Raw genomic sequence first — 25635 nt, forward strand, 5'->3', positions numbered from 1 at the left:
GTCCGGAGAACCAGGCTTAATTAATTTTACTTTTTCTGTTTTTTGTTTACTTAACAAACCATTCAAAAATGGATTTTTATTATTAAATATGAGTAACCCCAGACCTACTTCTTACCTTTTTATTTCTTTCAGACGTCCTGTTATCACTGTGTTTAACTTAAGGATCCATTGAAGTGAAGGTAGCATTTGTCTGTATGCATCCTTTTTTTTTTAATTTTGTAACGGTTGTTTTCCCTTAGTGCACCCTTCACACGTACACTTGTGTTCTTAATGCTGGGCAAACAGCCTCTATAATAAACCACTAGGGAAGACACATGGTGACCAAGCAATTTGGCAAGTTGCAAAACATCACCCGTCTATCACGACTGACTACCTGCATCAAACAGGCTCTAATCAAAATTCACAATAAAAACATTATTGAAACATAATAAAATTTAACTCAATTAACTAAAAGTATAAAAATAATACAAATGAAATCATCCTAAATAAATATAATTTAAATCAGTTTAATACAATTTAACTTGATCTCCATGTGTGCATACTAAACAATACCATCACAAAAAAATTATGTACTAGAATACTAAACAATGTGCAAACTTATGTGCAAAAAATATTATTCAACATGACGTAATAAATCTTGTAATATTGAATATTCATAACATTACAAACCTGCTTTATAATCCATTAGTTTGATGGGATAGGGGGGGAAAGGGTGGGGGGGAATAGGTTACTTATCTAAAATGATAGCCTATAGCTAGAGACCGGAAAAATTTGCGGATTATTTTCACGATATGATAGAATCCAAACAAATGTACCTTTATATTTCTTCTCTGATTAGCTTACAGTTTATCTGAAGGACTTTGAGCCAATGGAAAATCTTCAACCAAAAAAGTATCGAATTGCAAGCGTCCCAGTTGACAGGTGTCACGAGTCAGTAGCCAATGAGCAGGTGGCTGAGTGTGTAGGGGATTGTGGAGTCTATCCTAGAGGTCATCGAAATCGCAAATTTTTCCAGTCTCTACCTATAGCAAAGAATGATTTGCTGAAAGTAGCAAGGCAAATAATGAATACGATGAAGCGCAAAATGTATATGTGAATGTCATATGTGAAACAATAGACTGGCCCTCACACTTGCTGGCCGGTTGAAGCAGAAGGTTTAGCAGCAATGGTAGGCACTTTCAAACTCTGTCCAGCAACAGTGCGATAACTGGCCGCTTCCACTGAACTTCAACGCAAATCCTCCAGTCCTCAATCATTCTGCAGAAACAAGTTTGGGTAGAACCTGAGACCCTCCAAGGTCTCATCTCTGCAAGCTTTTCCGTGGTTCTCAGTCGTTTTCAGCCGCTCCTTCGCCAGAAGAACTGAAATGCCCAAAAACTGAGCCAACTCCTCTGCAGTTATTGATTCCTTCTCTTCAATCTGAAAACAGATGTACATACAATTTCATTTTATTTTTTTTACATTCTGACAAAAATTTGCAAATTTATTATGCTCCTGTAATTGTAAAGTCAGCAACCTAATGTACAAACTTTCCACAATTGTAATACTTACTGTAACGAGCCTAAAATAATTATTAACAATGTTACAATTAGTGAAAAACAATAAATAATAGGTACTTCTCACACAGCGCAAATTTAACAGGCACACATTTTTTAACAAATAAGCAAGTTGGCATCAATTTTTACCCAAGAGACAATCAAAACATTATTCCATGAAACATTGTAAAATAAAATACATAGAAACACGAGTTAAAAATGAAAATGTTTAAGAAGTAAGGAAAGACTTTGATAATGTATCACATAAATGGTATTAAATTATCATCTATCACAATATAAGAATATAAGTAAGTACTCCAAAAAAAACACAATCACAGTAAATTTTAAATTTATTATTTCAGAGGAGCGCCTACACTAGTAAATTACTTGGCATACCTAGTGTAATTTTTCACCTTTAAACTTTTTATACGGCACAAATTTCAGCATATCTCATTTTGATATTGTTGCTTTCAGAGCAATTTAATATTTTATTCTCAAAACATTACCAACATATAAGCATAGACTGAAAATTTTAAAACATTCTACAGTCCGTAACAAAAAAAAACTGAGGTAGCCTATGATTGATATTGAGTGAAATAAATAGGTTTTTTTCTTTAAATTTATGTATGTCAATTTTAATAATTGGAGTCAATATCTTGAAATTTTGATTCATAATGAAAAAGAAGGTGGAACTGAAGACACCACTATCTGACTATTCCATCGGGAATCCTCGAGAAAGTGTCGAGCGGGGACTCGCTGCAACACTCCTGAAGGGAAACAGATAATTCCGACTCAACGGGGAAACGCGGGCCGCCGACTGCGAGAGAGGGGGGGGGGGGAGACGCCACTCACGATATCCTTGGTGCTCTGCACTATGTTCTCGATGCTGTGGCTCTGGAGCTGCAGCACCATGACGCCGCTCTCGAACTCGTGGAACCTGAGCGGCAGCCGGGAGCGGTCCAGCACCTTGCAGGCGCCCAGAAGGTCCTCAGGGGACACCAGCTCCATGCCGCGGGCCCGGTTCGCTCGGCAGTACGCGTCCGTCAGCGCCATCATGCCCCCCGCCTCCTGAGCACACACACACACACGTTGGGAAGCGATGTAGAGACCACCCTCCAAGTCTTGAGGGCTCAGTCTATCTGAGCACACTTGCGGTGTACAGAGCTTCACGAGAAACCACGCAATTCGAAAAAAAAAAAAAAAAACTGCGCAAGATATTTTAATCATAAAATACGTGATTACCAATGGGTGTACCTGGAAGTTGGCAGCACTGCTTAGGTAACACTAAGTAAATATCTGGTGTTGAAATTTGCGACTCAGCAGAAAATACAAGACAGCTATTGTGAAGAATTTACAGGATAGCATTAAATTATGGTAAATCACAGATATTTAAATAACCAACATGATGAGACAATCTTGTGCTTCAATTCAGAGAGGATGCAGAATATATAAATGCTCCCAATTTAAAATATATTACAAGGCCTAACATAATTAACCACAGATTATTTTAAAATCTTCATAGTGAATAACAGAATGAAGTTCAAATGACACGACTATCTGAAATGTGAACTTTTCAACAATAGAAAACCAGTAAACAATACCGTATCAAATTTGAAAAAAAAAATTGCAAAAAAATACCTAAAACCAAAAGTGATTTTCTAGTATAGGCAACTAACGTATTAAGGTGAAACCTCTGTTACAGCCACATGAAAAAAACATGCAAGTTACTGTCAAACGAACTCACGAAAATGTTTTCTTGCTCTTATTAATCAAATTCAATATTTGTAATTAAAATAACTTTAATATTCATATTACAATTTGATTCAAATGAGAAAATTTATAATCTCACAGGCCTAGTAATTACATTTTTTCCCACAAAAACAATACAAATTAAATTTAGTTTCATAACTTTTGGCTTATTACATTGAAATAGAGTATTTAAACAAATTATTATTATTTTATGTTCAATTTATAACCAAAATAAATATAATTCACTGTATTATATATTTAATAAAAGCTCCAGTGAAATTTCTTTTTAAACTTTGCATATAGTGAAGAGAGATAAAGATAAAGATAAAGCAGTGGCATAGCTAAGGTGACTGGCGCCCCTGGCCAGACTTGAAAATTGCGCCCCCTCTTGGATTAAAACAGAGGAGGGGGGGGGGGGGGGAGAGCGTTCAGTAACTGCGAAACCGTCGCAGCAGCGCCCCCCCCCCCCCCCCCCCCTGCTCCGGCGCCCCTGGCGGGGGCCATCCCTGCCACCCGCCTGCTACGCCACTGAGATTAAGTACCCATGTGTCAGCACGAAGCATTAAGTTCGCACCCCTGCTGTGCAGTTCTTGCCTTGATTGGCTCCTCCAGGACACGGGCCAGCTCCCCCGCCAGCTCCTGGTGGTACCGGCTGTCGCTGTGGAAGGAGTCCCTCGTCACCGGGTCCTCAATGCCCAGACTCAGCAGGTAGGACTTGAACCTCACCGTCTCATCCTCCGTGATGTCTCCTTGCTTCTCCTGTGCACGCAACACGCATTCATTAAAAAATGTGGCTGGAACATTTTTTAAGAATATCCTTTTCAGGAGAAAGGCACATTCACACTGTCTGCTGGAGACACCTTAAATGTTATGCAAATTAAATTTTCAGTGTCATAAACACTTGAACAAGTAACTGCTCATACATCAACCTCCAGAAAGATTCTACATACAAATTAGACAAAGAAGTCTTAGGGTTATGTGAAATTTTATCTAGTTAACATTACAAATAAATCAGCAAAGAATTTTATTTGATACATTGGCACTGACAACCAATTTAAATAAATCTAGATTGTAGGCTATTGTGGCCAGGGTCACTCACTAATTCTTGTCTCGTGTGTTGAAGCCGCATCCTTGTAAACGATGAAGTGCGCGACATTTTGACGTGCCTTGTTACAACCACCATCGAGGGCGTATACAACTGAGACCTGATGTACTGACACAGTATTTATATAGTAGCTGATAACAGCTGAGCCGTGATTGGTTCCTGAGGTCCTCGAAAATGGCTGCAACAACGCAAGCCGAAAAATCGAGCACATCATCTCATTTACAAGGACTTGGCTTCAATGCAGAAGTCAAGAATTAGTTAATGTCAATAAAGTTTACAATTTTTTTTCCTGTATCGGTGTCATAAGCTTGAGGGAGTCCCTCTAAGAAGATCATTTGCCTCCAGTAGCACGAAGGGATACCGGAAGCGACTAGTTAGCAGGCCAGAGTCTCATTTGATATCAAAATCAAACCGACAAGTCGCTCCACCACCGTCACATGCATCACCTCTTTCGTCATAACACTTCACTCTTGAAAGTACTGCTGTAAAATCTAAATATATCGAATTGTATTTGTTTTCTTTTAACAACAACACCTGGACAGAGGTGCTGGAACAATTTCACAGGTTAAGAACAAAAGGTGAATATCTACTGTCATGCCCCTTTTTCGTTCTCTTCTTCGCCCCTTGTTTTCTCCCATTTAAAAACCTTCTGCATTATATTTAATAGCCTAAATTAGTAAACCTAGCTTTTCCATCAGTGTAACTAGTACATGCCTGCTTTTACAGATCTGCATCTCCGAGGTAAATAACACCATGTCCATTTTTAATGAAATACAGTTTGCACCTGATGTATTTGTATACAGTACTCATACCATTACACTCAAATTGCAATTTTTATATAAACTATTAACTGAAGCACCCAGCATTGCCCGGGCTAAACACATCATAATAAAGGAACATCACTACAAAGTTTTAAGACTGTGGGACATACATTTGAAAAAAGGGAAATTTTGATTTTAAAGTCCCATTTATTGTAAAATCTCGCTGTATCTAGGCTACGCATCATCAAAACTGACATTCCAATATTCAGCTTAATTTTGTGGGAAGACAGGTACACCCTAGGCAAGATGTAACGAAGCACCAAAAGATAGCACATTACAAATTCAAGGCAATGCAGCAGCAAGCTTCACTAAGCTGATGGGTTTCACGAAGAAGTATAGGAAGATGCCAAAGTTTACTACCGTGTTTTATCGCATAATGGTCGCGCGCGCGTAATCGTCGCAACCATATTTTAGGCTGTCAAAATTGGGATAAAAAAACTTCTCGCGTAAACATTGCATGATGTTTTTGGTCCCGCTAGTAGATGCCAAGCGCTTTGTGTAGGTATCTTTTCCGTATAAAACAATGTATTTTAAGGAAGAAATCTAATATTTATTCGGTCATTACCACTTACTTAATAAATTAACGGAAAAAAACGAAGTTGTTTGACATGTAAATTTTCTTATAAAGACGTTTTTAAACGTTATTTCCTTTATCTGATTGTCTGCGTCGCCACGGTGTAGGTATGATCTAAAATTTAATTTCGGTCATTACCACTTATTTATTTAATTAACAGAAATACAAAGTTGTCTGACGTGTAAATTTTCTTTTAAAGACGTTTTTAAACAGTATTTCCTTTATCTGATTGTCTGCGTTACCGCGGCGTACCGCTTATAAAAATGTAGCCAGCACATCATTAGTGTTTGGTTACGTTGCTTCCCGTATAGAGCACACGCACGTAGTCGAATATCGATATCTCGCCGATTGGATGCAACGCGCGCTCTCTGTCAGGTGCCGAGTTAACTACATTTGATAGCCCGCATTCTTTCGTGGCAAGTGTGTACTACGACACTACGACACGTTAGTTCACGTCAGATTCAAGTGGCTTGTGTTCGAATTAGAGTTTTGGTTTTTCTATTTAAAGTTGAAGAAAGGTTTTTGTTAGATTGTTTGGCGTGCTATTGTATACTCCACCTTTTTTTAAATAAACGTACTATCCATGAACGGGTTTTGTTTTTATGAATAACTTTACCTAACAAAAAAATTTTTTTTCCGCACAATCGTCGCACCCCTATTTTTCAAACTTGATTTTAGAATAAAATGTGCGACGATTAAACGAGAAAACACGGTATATGACTGTGTGGAGGACATAGAAAATGACACAAACTCACTGTTTGTGTGTCTATGACCTACCTCCTAAGATTTTCTATTATAAAACTGAATTACCCCTTTTTCACTGCCTTAGAGATGGAATTTCATAATTATATGAAGTCTATGTCACTCTCCGGCCCAAAAACTTTCTCTATGCAAAATATCATGTCGATCCTTTGCTCCGTTGCTGCGTGATAAAAGGACAGACACACTATCACATTTATAATATTAAGTAGGGATATATACTATTCCCCAAAAATTGTCTTAAATAATTAAAGTTTTAACTATTATCTTGAAAATATTATTTTATCTAATAAATAAGTCCAAGAAAAAAATATGTTAAAGTTTCATAAAGTGATTCCTATCGCTAGCTAAGAAAAAAAATAAAGTTGAAACAGAACGAAAACTTGCTCTCCTCAAAAGTTACAATTGTGTGGCACGGCGTCCGGTACCTGCGAGGTACCCCATCGTACCGTGACCCACCTTGATCTTGTGGGAGATGTTGCGGGAGAGATTCACCATGTCCTTGGCCATGGTCATGAGCTTGCTGAGGTCCTGGAACGCTGCGGTGATGCTCTCGTCCGTGGCCCGCTGTCGCTCCTGGATGCTGCGCTCGATCCCCACGATGCCAGTGCGCAGCTTGATGGTCCTGTGCTGCAGGGTACGGAACATCACGGCACATCACAGCACATCACATCACATCATAGCACATCACAGCACAGCACATCACAGCACATCACATCATAGCACAGCACATCACAGCACATCACAGCACATCATATCACATCACATCATAGCACATCACAGCACATCATATCACATTACAGCACATCATAGCACATCACAGCAAACACACTACCAAAATAGGTAGTACGTTATGAATAATCCCTTACTACTTTGAGTCACTCAAAATGGTGTAATTTTTTCTCATAACGATGTGTGTCAGATTGGTAACAAAATAACCTCAAAAATATACAGATAATTTTAATCCTGCCAGAAACCACAGCGGTATTTGAAATGGATGCATTAGCCTTGATGCAATCTAAAAAAAGGAATGAAGACCACTAAAATAAGATACCTGTTGGGCTGACACAGTTGGCAGCACTTCCCACTTTCTCTTCTGCAGCGTGTCACTCAACACGTGCATGAAATCATTTTCCAAGCCTTCTTTGAAAGACAGCTTGATGAAGTTGTTTCTGCTCCTGCTGACGGGACCGGGAAGCTTGCCTGGAATAAGACAGTCGCCAGCCGGCGTCAACCACACACCGTCCTCTGCAAGTGTTCACTGGACTGTCTTACATTCTTTTACGCATGTGATGCCAACCCTCAGTGTCCTCTCGGGACCACTAAGACCATTACGGCGCGACACCGAGACAATGGTTCAACAAACAGTGGAAGAACTGCAAAATCAATGTTCATCCCGACCTCTGAACCCCTTTCCCTCGTGGCCTTCTCGAGCAAAAGCAAATGTGTGGGTAAAAATCAAAATCAATATTATTATTACTACACATAAATCAAATGCTGTTATGAATGTAGCTGTTCATGCAAGGAAATTAAATTTAAACCACGGGTGGATTATGGCTAAGGGCATCTATTTATCACAAAAACAATCTGATCACTCATTAGACTGCACTACGGTATGCCTGTGTCAGCGATTGCTTCCTTGTAATTGGCGGCCATCTATAAAAGAAGCCATTGCCCCTATTCAGGACCTTTTTCTTCCGCACTGGATGGCTAAGATTGGTATGGCGACAATAGACACTTACCCGAAATAAACTCGGCCAAACACGAAACACAGAAAATGCTACCCAGTTTTAACACACAGCTGGTCTGGAAATCTTTTCGCAAAAGCTGCATGGCCTTAATTATGGCCGTTTCAAAAATTATCAGGAATGAAGAATACTACAACCAATCCTGATTTGTAATGAGCTATCTTGGCTTTCGAGGTCGAGGTGGTGGTGATGACGCCTGCTGTAATGCAGAGGGAAACATTAGTACAATCGACCACTCAGATACGGCTCAATCTCAAATGCCAAGATAGCTCATTAGACAATGGCCGTGAAAGCCTGTAACTCATCCTGATTTTTAATTAAATATTTCCAAATTCTTGACCTGTAACGGCACTGACTACAGAGAACCTGTAATTCCGCGGTGAGTGAAACCTACCTTGCAGGGGCGCGGACAAGTGCAGCATCACCTTGCGGCTGCGGCTGAAGCCGAAGCCGCTGCTCTCCTCCTCCGCGAATACGACGTAGCGCAGAGGCAGCGACAGGCAGGTGCGGCCGCCCGACAGATCGCCCGCATGGCCCCACAGCAGCCGGTGGCTCGTGAGCATCACCTCCCCGTTCTCAAAGGGCGTCTGGAACGACAAGCCCGTCGACTTTCCATTATCCACCAAATTGTTACCGTTTACCAACCAAATAGTAGCCTATTATATCGGAGTTTACAAATCCCCGGTTCCAGGTCACTACATCGCCTAAATTTTCCTTGCTGACAACTAACCTCTATCAAGATACCAAGATGCCTAGATATAACTAAATATACGGAAGTTTTGAAAACATTAGCTAATTTTGTTGTAACAAAATCTTGTTGCACAGAAATGACTGGGTCCACAAAACTGGAATGTATTTAAAATAGTGTGTGTATGTTTTATTTGTGATGACCAGCATAACATGAGCTTGTACATAAATAAAGTACTTAAAATAGATTGGTCGAGATTGGTCGTCAGTATCCCCCTTGGCAGGCTCAAGTCATCACGAATGCAGCACCAGTGCGCCCCAATATAAATAAGCGGAAGACTGTCCTAGATTTTGTGTCGGGCTCCTATACTTTCAGAGATTTTGTAGATGCCTGCTATTGTAGAATGCCACAACTGTTGTCATTCAACTGGAATATGTTTTATTATTTATCTTGTTTATCATGAAAATATTGTTTCTCTAGTTGTCCGTAGTACTCTCTGTGAACCAATTAGTTTCCTTCCCCTTCCAAAAGGCTTGTGTAAATAACAAGCAAACATCATTTTTCAGTCTTTAAGTGATATAAAAAAATTTAACAAACTTAATGTTACGTTTGCCACATCAATTTTCATTGGCCAACTTCTATGACGTCATACATTACAAATTTTTTTTTTTCCCCACATAATAAACATACCCACCCAAGAACCTTAATTTCCCATGCTTCTCTCCTACAAATGAAAGGGAAGATAATGACGTAGGCGCCACCATCATTATGACAAAGCTATTACTAGGTATCGTATAGTAGACTGGTCCCAAATGTGCCTTTGCGGGATAATTAAATACATAAGAGCAACAAACACCTTAATTATAAAAAAAATTAAAGCTAACGTAAGTTAACTTAACGGGTGATAGAAATATGCGAATAAAGTAGGCCTACCTTATCATCACCATCGTAAAGTTTAACTCCTTTCTCACGAATAACAGGTGTTTCGCCAGATATTAACTGCGCTTCCCCAAATTCAAAACGATCCATGTTTATTCACGAATCGTTGTTTCAGGTTTTTCATAACCTGACTGCCATTAAAGGTTACGTTTCGTCTACTTGTTTAATCTATGGTGAACAGAATTGTCAAAATCAGCTGATGAAAACAAGATCATGTAAGGATCTGACACTTCGAACTTATGTGTAACACATGCTAGTTTAAAATTATAATTTTATTTTAATTTAGATTACAGTTAATCCGTTATAATGTACCAACTACTTCTTGTGTTAGAAAACAAACTTTATTACGTATTTTGTGTGCTCACTCTAAAACGCTCTACCTCAATATCAAGTCTATGATCGATTTATGAAAACACAAAACATGTAAACAACGTTATAAACAAATTAAAATTACTCCTTTGTAAAATGTAAACTTATCTTTAAAATACAGTAGAAATAAAAATACGTGTGTTCACGTGACCCATGAGACGTGGGTGTATAAGCCAATCGTAATCAGTGTTGTGATGCTATGAATTCTTAACAGCTACCGTCATCTGAAACTTCATTGTCTCTCTTCTTGTCGAGTGGTGACATTCGTTCGTCATGTCTAAGGTATTTGTGGTTTCCTTGAATAATAATACAGGATAAGATGTGTCATGTGATTAATTACAAATATATTCTGTTTGAGTACATTATCGATCTAAAAAAAAATTGGACGTTATCAAATATATTTAAAGTATTTGTCTGCAGGGACTACGGTGTATAAGTTTTCTGATTACCAGTCCCAACAGTGTGATGCGGCTTCTTATCTTAGACGTTGCTGAGAGCTGTTTAGTTTTCCAGTCGCAATATTCCCTTTCAACACGTTCTTGGGGTTGGCCTGAACAACATATGTCTGTCTCTCAAGAAGGGCAGCTGGCTCCACTTAGTGTCAGTCATATCCTATCTGCCTCAGGCTGCTCTGGTATTGCGTTGTAATGACTGGTCTTGTGGGTCAACTCAAAATGTGGAAGCATGGTATGCTTAAAACCCCCACTCTGAACTGTCATATCTGACTTATAAGTTGGAACTTAACATTCGGAACTGATGACTGACGAACCAATGGCTTCCCATCAATCAGGACTGTTGGCTCAAGAACCCTCAGACCGAACTGCTATGTATGAATACATTTTTTTTTATTTATTCAATTTTTTTTCTGTAGATCCCATATGGAGGTAAGGACTCCGGGATATAGAACAAGTCAATTAATACAAATATATACATATATACAAACAAACTGTACAACCACAAAAACTAAATATTACAGAGTACTTTTACATTAAAAAAGTCTCACCAGTCCAAACAATCGTTCTATCAGCTGAGTGTCGTGGCAGACATAAGGTACATGTTATTACTCATGGTTGTTTGCTATTTTTTTCCCCTTTTTCTAACTAAATATACAACTGCAATTGCAATATGCAAAGTTTCTTCCACATTCTACGATGAAACGCTACATCCAACAGCAACAGCAACAGCAACCACGAGGCTGATCGTGTGTGGGGAAGGCCTCTGTTCAATCCACACTGTCAGTTCACACTGAGCAGTTCAAAATGGTAACTTGTCTGATCGTGTGTAAGGGCCTTTACATTGTATAACCAAGCACAGTCACATAAATTCATAGTACTATTCATTTAATTGGTAATATCGTTAACAAAAACCATAAAATAAAAAATAAATTATATAGATCTAGCCTTTGCTTGGTGCAAGCATGTTTCAGTGGATAAAAAGAGTGCTGCTAAGCGCCCAAGACCAAAGCTGACTTGGGAACGCAACCCTCTCTCTAACCAGGCAGTATACATACAGCTCTGGGCTGCTCATGTTTAACGAATTTGAAGGTGCCGAGGAGTTAAGCTAAGATTACGTTGTAAAGGACTTTGGTCCAAGTGCATCTCATTACAGGTTAATATAAAATTCAATTAGTCATGCATAGGTATTTAGTTTCATTCTAGACTTGCAAACATCATGTCCCTAAGGATCTTTGCCAACAAAAGTACTGCTTAGTGTTGATTAATAAATATTTGAGTTGAATTATATATATATATATGTATGGAAATGTTAATTTACAACAGAGTTTTATTTTATAAATTTTTGAAGAAATGCCCATACTACAGTACCTACATTTAATAATGAATTGGCAATGTGAGTTGCCTATGTAAGTGTGAAAATAGTGGTGTATGCTGGAGAAGGGGATGGGAAAATATAACCTTTCTCCCCCCCCCCCACACACACACACAAATCCTAAGAAATCCTTAAAAAAAAAAAAAAAAAAAAAAATCTATCATTCCCACCAGCGAAAGGAAAGAATTTAAAAGCAAACAGTAGGCACAGAGGTTCTCGCCCTTCCCCCACCCCTTCCCCAAATGAAATTGTGCTTACGCTGTGTGAAGACGTGTGTGTGCCCTCAGGTGTACGAGTTCAACGTAGCCATGACCTGCGGCGGCTGCTCCGGAGCTGTGGAGAGAGTCCTGGGGAAGCTGAAAGGTGAAATAGACTCCGGCAGTGTTCCTTGGTGCAAGTCATTGCCACATTCAGAACTACACCATAACATTTTTTATGAAAATGCACTGTTATGACATTGATGTGCAAACAGTGATGAATACAAGAATTTTTTTTGGGGGGTGGCGGGGGGTAAGGGAGGGAGTTTTAAAATTTGAACTCGTGTAATTGAAAAAAAAACTTAACATTAGGTACTATTGACATGAACACACTGACATACGGGCCTGCAGTAGTTTATTTATTATTTGTTTCAATTTTTTGTTCTGTGGATCCCACGAGGAGTGCTCCGGAGTACATATAGAACATTTGTATTTGTAAATGTGTGTATATATACAGTACTGGGAAAATTGTAAGTCTAGGTTATAAAAGGAAAAAAGTTAGTACAAAATATAATTTCCTGTCCCCTTTCGCCACTTTCTTCGTTTTATTTCAGTTATTTTAACTATACATTAGTTTTCTATCTTCTATTAGGTTAAAGAATTCTTTCAGAGAGTAGTAGCCATAGGTGACGTGGCTTCTTACACTGTCTTCACTGATATTTAGCAAATTTTTTTCTTAACATTGAGAGGGAGGGGTACTATATCACCCTTACGTCTACCACTGTGTGTAAATATTGAAAGGAACTCTTTATTGCCAACATTCTGGAATTGAAAATTATTCATCCTTCCTCCATCTCATTTTCTCTCATATACTTCCCAACTGTAAATAAATCACTTATTGATGCACGTTTATCGCTCGCTTTTGAGGCTCACCTAGTCAGGGGTGATAATTGATCATTGATTGATAATTGATAATATTTATTGTCATTAGACACAGGGTGCAATAGACATTGTCATTGAAAATACATAATAATATATAAATACACATTTTTAAGTTTAAAGAAAAACATCTTAAAAATAATATAACTTTACACAAACTTAATGCCATTAAAATTTAAATTGTTCCATTCGTCTAGTGAGTATAAAGGATTGGATATGAGCCATTGTTCTAAGATTTGTTTATACTTCTTATCAAAAGATACTGTCCTTGCACACAAGGGTAATCTATTAAAAAAACTTACACTGTGTTAGTGAGGTGGGATGATAAGAGCATGCCTGTCTGCTCGCTGGTATGTCTAGTAATATGAGTGGTAACCATAACATTTTATGTTGGAGAAATGAAGATAAAAATGTAATGCAAGGCCCTTGGGCTTTCAAGAATCTTAACATGCGTGTGATTCCCAAAAAGTAGTCTGAAAACATGCGTTTTACCCCTTTTCACTATCCTTAAAATACATTTTAAAAACGGAATACGGGGGAAAAAAACTATTCATCTTGCCTGAGCACGTTCTTAAATGCTTTTCGTAAACAGACACCAGTCAAAGGTGTTGAGTGGTTTTCAAATCACGTTGTTTCTTCTGAATCTCTGTACACCGTATGTGTGCCCAGGTAGGCGGAACCCTAAATGCATTTTCTATAGGTGTTGGTACATTCACCATTAGGGTTTTTTTTCTTTTTAATATTTAATTTTAAACTTTATGTACTAATATTCACTTATCTTTTAATCTTATTTTGATTTAATATGGAACTACAGTGGTTTTAAACTTTGATGAGGTGAAGTCTATCTTAAAGTGTCAGTGATGAAAGTTACATTTAGTCGCACAGGATTTTCCATCCTATGTATTTGCATAGTATTTTAAACTATTTTGGCAAGGAAATTATTATTATTATTATTATTTGGCAAAACTGTTTGTTTCATAAAATAAATACGTAGAAGGTAATGTTGTGAATTGTGTATATTTACACTGCAGCACATTTATATTAAAGTTTATTTAGCCGATAATGAGGATTATGTTTGCTGTATCTTGCTTCTGGTTCAGTTGCAGATAAATTATGAGAGTGATACTCGTTGCTTTGATTTGCTGAAGACAGGTTTCTGTTACAGTACCAATAACAAATTTAGTAAAATTATACAAGGTTTTTTATTTTGTCGTTTACCTGGAGTTTTCAAAGTTTAACAGATTTTTTCTTTCTGAAATTTAGGTTTCAATTTGTAGTTGTGAAACAGTTACTAGTAATTATTATTGCTGATCAGATCTGCATGAACTTTGTAATGTAATTACTTAATTAGTAAGAAAACCAGTGTGCTGTTTCCTAACTTATGTGCTTCGTTACGTACTTGAATTGGCAGAAATAAGATATTTTAAGTAAAAGTTATGTTTTTATGTACATACTTATAAACACAAAAATTATGAAAATAAGTTGCATAGTAGTGTAAAAAAAATGGTTAGTGCCAACCATTTTTTATTAAAAAAGAAACAAAGTTAATGTTAATATATGGGTAGGTACCTACCCTACTTATAACCATTATATACTAAGGCTATATTTGAAAGTCAGCTAAAATCCTAAGCACCAAAATTCTGAAGAATACTGATAAATTTATTGTACCAAGTGTGTAAAATGTCAATTTAGAATGAAAATTCATGGCTTGAATTTGTTTCTCATTGGCTCTTGATCCTTCAGATAGTCGGTGTTCCTACTAGAGTCATCAGTGGGGTACTTGTGTGGTGGGGAGCTAGCAAACATCTGCAGGCAGAGATGGTCATGTGTTGGATAATACGTTGTAGCAGCTGTTCCATTGTTTAGCCAGATTATCTGTCCAGTCCCGTGCCAGCACTGAGTGATAAGGAACTTGTCTTGGCAGCCAGGGTTGCCAAGTTGTGAAATGTATAAGTAGCAGACACCATTATCTTTCCATGCTTGACCTTTGAAATGCATGTTGAAACTCAAGATCACGTACAGCTCATATTGATCTGTGCAGTAGACATTTAAACTGAAATACGAATATAATTCGTGATAGAGATTCTTAACATGACAGTTAATCTTATCTCAAGAGTAAGTACTATGACTAAAAATCTGGCAAAATTCAAATAAACTATTAAAATATCATATTGCTGTATTTATGTACCACTTTACCTCATCTGGAAATCTGTAGGAGAATACAAATTATTTTATGCGATAATTTTTTTTTTTAATCGGAGAAAACAAAACCTAAAAATTATTTACTCGAGAGTAGGGAACTAGCAAATTATTGAAATGAAATATATGTTTATATATATTATAAAGAGGGACAAGATTTCATGTTCTTATTTTTAGGTTGATTTCATTTTTTAAAAATTAGATTTTTGGTGTATATTTAATAAATATGAACATTAATAATGTTCTTTTACAGTAAAATAATATGTAATAAGCATGTTGATTTCAGTACTACTCAGAAAAATTAAAATAAATTAGTTTGCCGGGGAGGGGGGGGGGGGGGGGTTGTCGTCCCTTCCCTGGAATTGTCTCTCTCACTGATGGGGCCCGCTTGTGCTAGTAAAATCGTTACCAACAGGGTGAATCTGGAAATTCAGCACACACTCTTTGAGAACCACTGGATGGACCATAGTTGGACTTTTCTCCGTACTTTGACCCATATGACTATAGGACAGTGTACCAAAGAGTCATAACACAATGGCTTGATGGGTCTTGGTATTCAGTATCCATGATTGATTTAAGTGGTGGGTTCCTCTCCTTTCCTCTTATGCATACCTTATGGCTTATTGTAGTGTTTGAGAAGTCCTCTGTTGCCTACGGGCTGGTAGCTCTGGGGGTTCTGGCTGACGAGAAGTGTCTGGCTTATGGGAGGTGCTTTGCTGCAGGTCAAGGTGTCGAGGAAGTCGACATATCCCTGGAAGACCAGCTGGTGCGCGTCAAGTCGACCCTGGCCCCAGAGGAGTTGCTGGAAGTCATCAAGAAGACAGGCAAAGCAACAACCTACCTCGGCGTGAAGAACTGACCATCTTGAGATGCTGACGTCAAGTATTGTGGCTGCTATGACGCGGCATCAACCTGATGCACGTGTTTTATCACTTCTTGTCATGTTTGTTATATGGGTATTTTTTTATAACGAATCATTTTAAATACTTATGTACTGACCATGTGTGGTACACATTTTAAAAAAGTGCTATCGGAAGGCAGTTTTGAGTATCAACTCATTTTTTTTAAAGTACACTATGAACTTGATGCTTTTTTACTTTGATCCACATTGAGCGGGTGATGATTTTAGCTTGTTTTATAACATTTTCTTATTACTATTTTAATTTTAATTTGTTTTATTCCATAAAACCAAAAATAACTCTTATAATTAAGTAAAACTATATATACATACTTATTTTGGGGTGATATTGTACATGTTATTAGAACTTGCATGCAAGACTAAGACTGAAATGAGCTTAGAAAAATTTTATATATGTATTTTTTTTTGTTAATGGGTACCTATCATATTTACATTATCATGAAACTTTCAACAGTAGTATATTTCAATAAATTTTCAACAGTAAATGTTTTACTCTAAGTACTATTAATTTGTTTTGTTACCCCTTTTTCAGTTGTAAAGAAGGAAATGTTTTAACATCTCTTTGTAGAAATTTATGATTTGATGTATCATTATTTTTGTACACATTGAATAAAAGTAAACCAGTGTGCATTCTATGAAAAGACTGCTAGGCAGACGTGCAAATTTTAACTGTACAGGGCTCGAACTCCATTAGTGACGGTTATTGCAGACTGATGTGAACTTGTTTTGTATATCCGTTAAAAGGTCGGCTTGACTGCTTTCTATGGCTGTTATGGTGCTTTAAAAATATAGGAACAGTTCCCAAAAAGAATGCATTTATGGAACATAGTCATCTGAAAGGACTTAATTTCTGCTTCCACATGCATTATGTAAAACTGATGAATGCTGTGAACAACATGGAGTGTTTGTAAAAACCTTCGTGAAAATAAAGCTGTGATGAAAATGAAGTGCTTTAGAATATTTACAGTTATCCTTGTCAACTGCAAGTGTGATTGGCTTTTAATGCAATATGTTAAGGATTTTTTTAAGCAAGACAGGAGTCAAGAATATTGCAGCAAACCAACAGAAGATGTACTTAGTGCAGGATTCACTAAAAAGTTCACACAAATTATTATATATGGGAAATATGTGTTTTTTTACAGGATACAGGAACTATGTTTTCACAATCAGAAAACCAATTTTTTTTTTCAACATGCATTCTAATACAGGAATGCTTAAGGAATAAATTAATGGTTAGTCAAGGGCATATGTGTATTTTATGGGCAATTATCTGCTTATCAAAATGTACATCATTTCTTATAATACGTTATTTATAGATTATCAGATAACTATGCTTTGTGCATTAACAGTTTTCAGGTGATGCAATTTTTCGTGGTTAGTGTGTACATTGCTAGAATAGCAATCGCTAAGACAGTTTGAGAGGGCCAATGGCACACACAAGTTTACTGCTTGCGATGCACATCGTTGTTGCCAGCAACAGTGAGAGCTCGTACTCGGATTGAAGCACGCTGCCATTTGAAGTGGGTGAAGCTTTAGCAGGTAAGAAAATACTCCTACTGAAGAAGTGCGGATGTATCTATCTGTAGAAACCATCACAAGACAAGATGTTAATGAGGTACTCAACTTTACACCTCTACCCCTAATGTATGGTCCGTATTCTCCAGTGTCCGTGACAGTTGTGTTATATTACTGCTCATTATGACTTTGAATATTAATATTTTTTTATAATTATTATCTAAATGTTTCGCTTTTTTTTAATTTTTACTCTTTGATTAAAAGTTAAAAAAACTGTAAAATAAACAGATTTGTTGTGAAGCAGGCTAGACTAGACTCATTAATTTTTTTTATGATCTGGCAGTAATAAAATACTCATTACCTACATTACTTCCCTAAATGTTAGCAGACCTTGTATCCAATGTTAAGTAAGAGATTCTACATGTTGATCCTCTCATTTGAAAGTAAAAGTGATTAACATTTTATTATTTTTGGTTTAATTGGGACTAAAACATAATTTTTCTAGAGATTATATTTATCAAATGGTAACAAATAACAGAAAAAGAGTTCATGCAAGCCATTGCTAGATGCAGTAAAATGTGTTTCCTCAGAAGTTTGTGTTTTTATTTTAGCTCAAAACACATTCATGTTTGCTTATTAAAAAATTAATAGGTAAATGAATAAAAGAATTTATATATGTATCACATAGCAAGAACACACCAAGTCTAAACAATCTGTAATCAAACAATGACAGACTAAGAAAATAGGTACATTTATTTGCATTATTTCCTATATCATTGTCAAAATTTCACCAAGTTTAATTACTGACCTTTGCAGTTTATTTTGCCAATGAAAATTAGCAAAAATGGAAAGTTTACTGTTGCAAAAGTTCTTATTTGAAGAAATGTGAATTTCATTGCAATTCCAAGTAACAGCACGATAAAACATCACAGGGAAATAAATGCTGTTGATTTTCAAGACAAGAAAAAACACATTCATCACCTCATAACAAGATTATATTCATCACAGTCTTGTACATAAGGCAGATCTCACAACACTGCTCAAAATTTTATAAAATATAAATATGTATTTGTGCACTAACTTTATAATCTCTGAGCTTGTTAAAAATTATATCCAATATATTTACGCCAATATAGAACTTTACATTTAAATCCACATGTCAAAAATTATCACATGAATAATGTCTTAAATTATTTCAGTATAAGTTAAGTTCACACAGCTTTACATTAATTAAAATAAATATATCCATAACTAAAATCCTACAAAAAAAACATGGATACAAGGATAGTACAATGAAATGTGTGATGTTTAATAGTAAAATTTAAAAAAAATATCTCTATAATGAACTTTTAAAAATAAATAAACAAATTAAATACATTTATAAAAATTACAATACATTCTTCATTAACACTACAAAATCCTTCCTGGTTGATGTAAATCATCTTATTTGGACATTACTTACAGAAAAGTTTTAATGTCATTAAACTTAAATGATATTATTCATAATCTGGTACATACATAATATGCTTCATAAATTAATCTGACCCGTCAGTATAATCCCATTTTACTTTTGTTTTAAATGGTTAAGATCAACTGGACTTGAAATATTTAATCTTAACAACTTCATTAAGAGGCCAAAGAAAAGACAAAACATGATTTACAAATAATACAAAAAGTACTTGATTCCACAAACTTCTTTCCTCAAGCACAGTTCTCAAAATCACAATGTTACTGTGTAATAGGCCGATGTATACACTCAACCTCTTAAAAATAATTCTTAAATGTAAATAAATAAATACTGTAAAATATGTAGCAGCACACATTAACAACTGCAACATACTCTATAAATTAATAAAAAAATATAACTAATAATACTCTGCAACATTGTATTTATCGGTGTAATTAGCATTGGAAATTTCACTCAATACGTGTACATGTATAATACTTTTGCCTTCTTAATACATTACTATGTACATAAAACAAGTATGTTACAATCACAGTAAGAATCTTATTATGCAGAGTAATCACTGCAGATAAGTTATATTTTTTTGTTCATATGATTTCAAAATAAATTCCTTCTCAGTCCTGAGCAACAATCACCATCAGTTGAAAGTGGGCCTTTCTCTGCGAACAGCACACTACACACACTTTAAAAGTATCAACCCTGCGAGGAATTTGAAATGAAAATGGAAAGTTCAACAAGAACTCGCAGACTGGTACTTTTAGAAAAACACATGCAGAAAAAAAGCTTAATTTCTCCGCAAATGTGTGGTCATGACATTTTGCTCGTTAGATCAGCTTTATTCTGCCTTGGAGAGTGCAAATATTGTAGCTCAACACAGTAACTTGCAAGTCACGGCTGCAAGATTCAAGCAGCAACTTTTGAATGCTTACTTTCAAGTACCTACGTCAGCTGCAAACTACAAAAATCCAATACAATAAAAAGAAAACAAAATTTTAATGACTACGAAGGAAGAAGTAAAATTACAATCCACCAAACCAAAAAAAATATCTTTGAATATAAGCCATGACAACATTTAACATTGCCATTGAATAAAATTTAGTATTTTTAAAATAAAATTATTATAGTCAGACTCCAGTAACATTTACTAGATTTTTTAAAAATCTGTTAGGGTTTTACGACTTCAAAGATTACTGTATTCTCCAAACCAAGTACTGGCTCAGTAATCATGAATATGAGTCATGCAGTGTGCCGAAATTTTAGATTTAATGTGATCTTGCAACTAAGATTTCAGATTGTTAGTTAAAACGTTTCATTTAGCCTACTGCACAGTCAGTCGCCACTAACTGCACTCAAAAACAAAATATTTCAACTTGCTAGGAATGTATTACAAGGTAACAAAGTTGGTTCTCTGAACTGTGTCTCATGTAGACAATCCAACGACCTAGAGTAGTGTTAGGTATCGTAGCAGATATGCTACAAGTGGGTTTGAAGAGGACTCACAAGGGTTGCAAAATCTCTGAAACAAGCCCACTGTGACTGTACCGTTTGCTGGGGGAATTTGTACAGTCTGCAATATGCACTTTGTCAGACCATGGACAGTCATACCACATTCACAAATACACGCTTAATACTACAGTGAAACCTCATTAATAAAAACCCTGTTGATACAAAACTCCCATATTTTTTTTTAGTGTTTTCACAGTCCCTATAAATTACATAGGAGTTATAGTGCTTAGAAATTTGATTAATACAAAAGTATGGTTATTGAGTAACATTAAGTTGTTTTTGTTCTAAGGGTAAACAATTACATGAAGTAAAGGATGGTTAACACAAATATCTCAGATTACTATAAAGAAACAAAGTGAAGTTTCAACTAAAATAATTCTGATGCCAGTGCTTGGGAAAGTTGGAAAGTTGGGGAAAAATCTTAGCAATATTATTCTAACAAAATGTCGGTAGTTTGTCTTTTTGTAGGTAATTTATAAAACTTTGCTTTAATCTTCAGTATTTAATCATTTTAAGTGTAAAACAATAGAAAATATATTTTGAGCCACAGGTGTAGCCATTATAAAATTGTATTTTACAACCCTACAAAAACAGCACATTAGTGCTGTATAAAATAGTGTGCAAGTTTTAACTTTACTCGTATTGATTTAGAAATCACAAAAAAAAGTGATTAAATTTGGTACCTAATAGTTTGGTTATTAAAAATATTATTATTGTAAAGTGAAAAAATTATGGTCCCTTCAGGTCTATGTTATTGAGGTTTGACTGTCTACACATTGGAACATGTTTGGCCTAAATTTAAAGGAAGGCAGGAAATGCCAAAATTAACAGATTTGGTTCAGAAACATACGTCCAGAAACGCAGTCCTGCAAAGTTAAACAGATTCAACAGGTAAATGTGCAAATTTTGAATATCTTTGCGCATCTTGGCACCACTCCAGTGCTAGAGAGAATGGACGATTGCAGCACAGAGATGTATCATTTTCAGGCAATCCACACGAAACAGGCCAGCGAGCCGGGCGCAGACGTTCAGAGTTACTTACAACACACACGCACTAGCAACCAGTAGTCTGGAGTACGGCACAGTGGACGTTGGTTGAGATATGTTTACAAGTTTGGCCTTGGCCGATTAAGAGTAGTACTGACGGTTCAGCGAGCATGGTGGTGCAAATAGATATTTTACGAACACCAACAGCACGGAAGACATGACATTCCCAGAGTTGGTCAACACGAATATAGTGTACGGGGAGGCGAGAGCAGAATCAGGTCACAACTACCAATGGCACTCTACCAACTATGTGTACTGAGTAACGTCCTGACCAGCACCTGCGTGGAACTGGTAGTCTCTCACCACGAAGGGTCGATGCCAGCACCACGAGAACCGTTCGAACGCCATGTTTCAAGGAAGATGTACTGCAGCTCGGGTTACAACAGGTATCAAAACATGCAATATGGTAACAGCATTGTGTGGAAGTGTTTACAATGCAGCCTTGATGTATGCAGACTTTAATTTGGGGAATGGAATTGGGGGGGGGGGGGGGGGGGGAGGAGAACCACTTTGCCCACTGTTTGCTTTCAGAAACAGGACCGATGCCTAGATGCATGTGAAATTCAAATATACACACTGCTGTTTGGCAACCACAACCTTCCAAGCTTTCATTTCTTGTAGTATTTTCTTTAACAAAACCGCATGTTTTAACATTCCCTGCCACCTTTGAATTTTTGGCCAGCGATTTCCAAACATCCTGTAACTATATTCTCAAGTAGATTCAACTTGCTAGTCCCACTAACAAAAATGTTATTGCCACGTTACACTCAAGTCTTTTTATCTTGTCACAACCACACAACAGGATTAAAATTTAGCCACACAGTGGAATAAAATGCAGTGTTTACGCAGTGAAAACTAAAATTTCCTTTGATACTCTACTGTACTGACCAGTTCTTCAGTTTTCTTAGCACATACTGTCCAGTACTGCTAGGCACAATGCTTCCCTACTTATTTTAATCTGCCTGCAATTGTCATTCATAGCAGTTTTTTGCAATAAACCAAAACTAATTTCATCCTCTCATCTCATTACCAACCCTAACAATTTTTCCTTTAATTCATGAAGTACAACAGCATGTATCAACAAAAATAAATAAAGTAAACTAACACATATCTCATAAAACAAAGCCCCAAATTCTAAAATCAAAAACATAAAAATGTTTTGTGAAGTAATGCATATTTTTAAGTCGCAATATAATTCATGAAATATCAAAACTCTATTGATGTGTAATAAGCATCTCAACAGAAGATGGGGGACATGACACATCCATATTCAAGCCAGTCTTTGATTTTATCATCTCCACATGATTAAATAGTTTTTAAAACTTTAACATAATACTGTGCTTTCATAGATTTCTCTAAAATAAACTTAAGGTAGGTATGCAAAAAAATGATTTGTACAACATCTAACTATAAACTATCACTAATAAGTATTTAAAGCACCAGTTACAATTAAACACACAAAAGCGAACACTATCGCGAGTAACGAGATATTTTACGATAATAAGTTAAAATGCAGATAAACCTGGTGTCTTTTTCGTTGTGAACAAACATTTAGTTAGTTAGTTCAGTTACGAAGCTACGTAGCATCTACCTGCCAGATAAAAAGTCCCTAGTCCACTGGAATAGCTAGCACAGCCTAGCGAGCTCAGTACTGCTCGGGGCTCCATCACCGGGCCAGGTTGTAGGAGAACCCCAGCCGCCGGGATCATAAGTTGGCGTCGCTGTAAGACACGCTGGACCGCTGCGACCCCGACAGCAGGCCCGTCCGCGAGCTGCTGCCCAGGTCCAGCAGCAGCTGGTCGCTCTCCGAGTTCATCTCCGCCTGCTGCGCGCTGATGGACCGTGCCAGCTTCGTGATGAACTTCTCGCGCATCTCCTTCTGGCGCTGCGACTTGAGGCGGGAGAACTCGTCCTCGGAGCTGGCCGTGCTGGAGCCCCCGATGCTGACGTTGTCGCCGCCCGGTCCCAGGGTCACGCTGCTGCCGCCCCCTTGCGAGCCGCCCGCCTCCAGCCCGCCCGTCCCCGGGGGCCGGTCCCCGTAGCCGGGCGCGCTCTTCACCGACATGACCTCCGTGTAGGTGACGCCGGACGGCGCCGGGGACGTGGCGGCGGGGACGCCCGCGGAGGCGGGGGCGGAGCTGGACAGCGGCACCGCGCCGCCAAAGTCAAAGGGCTTGAGGGAGCCGTGCGGGACGGGCACCGGGGCGGACGGCGGGGGCGCGCCCGTCGGCACGGGGAAGATGCTGCGCACGTTGGGACGCAGCTCCGGGGGCCTCATGGACGTGACTGTGGACTGCTCGTCCACCTCCTCGATCACCTGGTCGGCGATCCTCATGCTGCCCCCGCCCACGAACTTGGAGTGCAGGCTGGCCGAGCTGTTGCTCATCGGGATCTTCCCGACCTCTGCAGGGCAACACCAGCACACTTTCATTCACCCCGGTGGACCTTCACTAAACATCTTACAACACAAACACCAACAATACGTAGTAATTTTCAATTAAGGCTCTGTCTCACAGGTCATGTTGATATTTTGTTCGTTTTTCCATCATTATTTTCTTAAGGGTTGTTTATAAATATTTTTATCGATACCTCCCTGGCATTTTCTGTTCTGACACATACATTTTCAACAGATATTAACTAAATAAAATATCATGGGTGTAAAAAAGTGCCCAAATATTTGTATTTATCTTCACTTGCATGATTTTTTTTCACCCATGATAAGAGAATAATCTGTTGAAAATATCTGTAGTATCAAAAGCAAGGGAGGTATTGAGTTACAAATTTAGAAATAGCCCTTAAAAAAACCATATTATAAAAAAAATTTACCTGGAGTGCAAGACTGACCCTTAATTTAAACAATCACATGACGTAAGTTTAACTATACTTCAGTATTATGATGGCAACTCTTATCGTCACAGACAGATAGGGTAATTTTCCCCCCTTCAGCATAGTTTTTATGGTATTTCTATCTGTTTCTTCTGCTTGAGAACAAACCATAATTCTATGTCTGCTCATTTATATAGTTTAGGTAGTATATAAAAGCTAAATTGCTCTTGCGGGTGACCGCTGGTAGATATTAATCATTTGCTTTTTGAATGTACATATTAATATTAAAGATATTGTGAGTTTCAAACTTTAGAATTGCCGTTCCCACTGTCCATATCTGTACTTTTAAATAACATTTATCATTCTAGCCCAATTCCTTATGTATATAAATAAAATACACATATACTTTCCCATACACATGTACATTTATCCTTACATAGGTAAAATATGCATGTACCTATATATTTTACATAATTATTTATTGTTTGTTCTTTTTTATCTTAACTTTTTTTTGTGTATCCTTATCCTAGGCGACTGGCTATCACAATTATATTATCTTGATCCATGGTTTTCTATCATTTCTATCTTCCCTTCAACCTCCACTTTGACTTTTTTTTTATATGTGGCCCACAGCTCTACGCCAACGGCCAATGTTTCAACTTGTTCCAGTTCAAATATAATTTTCAATTCGGCATCAAATATCAGCATGTATACATTATTCGTTATCATATATCATCATGTATAATTCACACCCACGCCTTACCCGGGACTCGAACCCAGGACCCCTCGCGCCGTAAGCCGGTGTGCATCCGACTACGCTACGGAGGTCGGCTTGTGTGTACAGAAGGGAAGCCACAGAGGACAGAGCGACACACAGTCCTGGCAGGGGCATAGCCAGGATTTCTTTT

General features: G+C 37.3%; 3 protein-coding genes across 5 annotated transcripts in view; 1 reads left to right on the plus strand and 2 right to left on the minus strand.

The window, feature by feature from the left end:
• Window positions 1-490: 490 nt before the first annotated feature.
• On the minus strand, window positions 491-10404 carry LOC134536114 (vacuolar protein-sorting-associated protein 36). Its single transcript, XM_063375681.1, has 7 exons — window positions 9913-10404; window positions 8686-8878; window positions 7598-7746; window positions 7003-7173; window positions 3879-4043; window positions 2388-2603; window positions 491-1419 (listed from the first exon to the last, which is right to left on the minus strand). The coding sequence occupies exons 1-7, from the start codon at window positions 10006-10008 to the stop codon at window positions 1249-1251; spliced, it is 1161 nt and encodes a 386-aa protein (XP_063231751.1). The 5' UTR covers window positions 10009-10404; the 3' UTR covers window positions 491-1248.
• On the plus strand, window positions 10310-17315 carry LOC134536115 (uncharacterized). Its single transcript, XM_063375682.1, has 3 exons — window positions 10310-10569; window positions 12402-12477; window positions 16172-17315. The coding sequence occupies exons 1-3, from the start codon at window positions 10561-10563 to the stop codon at window positions 16306-16308; spliced, it is 222 nt and encodes a 73-aa protein (XP_063231752.1). The 5' UTR covers window positions 10310-10560; the 3' UTR covers window positions 16309-17315.
• A 1550-nt stretch (window positions 17316-18865) lies between these two features.
• Window positions 18866-25635, minus strand: part of LOC134536111 (bestrophin-2-like) — a 97313-nt gene continuing 90543 nt past the window's right edge. For all 3 annotated transcript variants that reach the window (XM_063375675.1, XM_063375676.1, XM_063375674.1), the window contains exon 9: window positions 18866-24304. In XM_063375675.1, coding sequence (XP_063231745.1) covers window positions 23607-24304 — 698 coding nt within the window. In that variant the 3' untranslated portion in view covers window positions 18866-23606. The remainder of the gene's footprint in view (window positions 24305-25635) is intronic.

The sequence above is a fragment of the Bacillus rossius genome, chromosome 10 (genome assembly GCF_032445375.1).
Source record: "Bacillus rossius redtenbacheri isolate Brsri chromosome 10, Brsri_v3, whole genome shotgun sequence".
NCBI lineage: Eukaryota > Metazoa > Arthropoda > Insecta > Phasmatodea > Bacillidae > Bacillus > Bacillus rossius.

Excerpts from the sequence above, each read along its gene's own strand:
- LOC134536114 (XM_063375681.1), bottom strand. The coding sequence starts at position 10,008 with ATGGATCGTTTTGAATTTGGGGAAGCGCAGTTAATATCTGGCGAAACA. Across the intron at positions 7,174-7,597 it reads CAACTGTGTCAGCCCAACAG|CACAGGACCATCAAGCTGCG; the intron begins GTATCTTATTTT and ends CGTACCCTGCAG. Across the intron at positions 4,044-7,002 it reads ACATCTCCCACAAGATCAAG|GAGAAGCAAGGAGACATCAC; the intron begins GTGGGTCACGGT and ends TTGCGTGCACAG.
- LOC134536115 (XM_063375682.1), top strand. Across the intron at positions 12,478-16,171 it reads AGTCCTGGGGAAGCTGAAAG|GTCAAGGTGTCGAGGAAGTC; the intron begins GTGAAATAGACT and ends GCTTTGCTGCAG.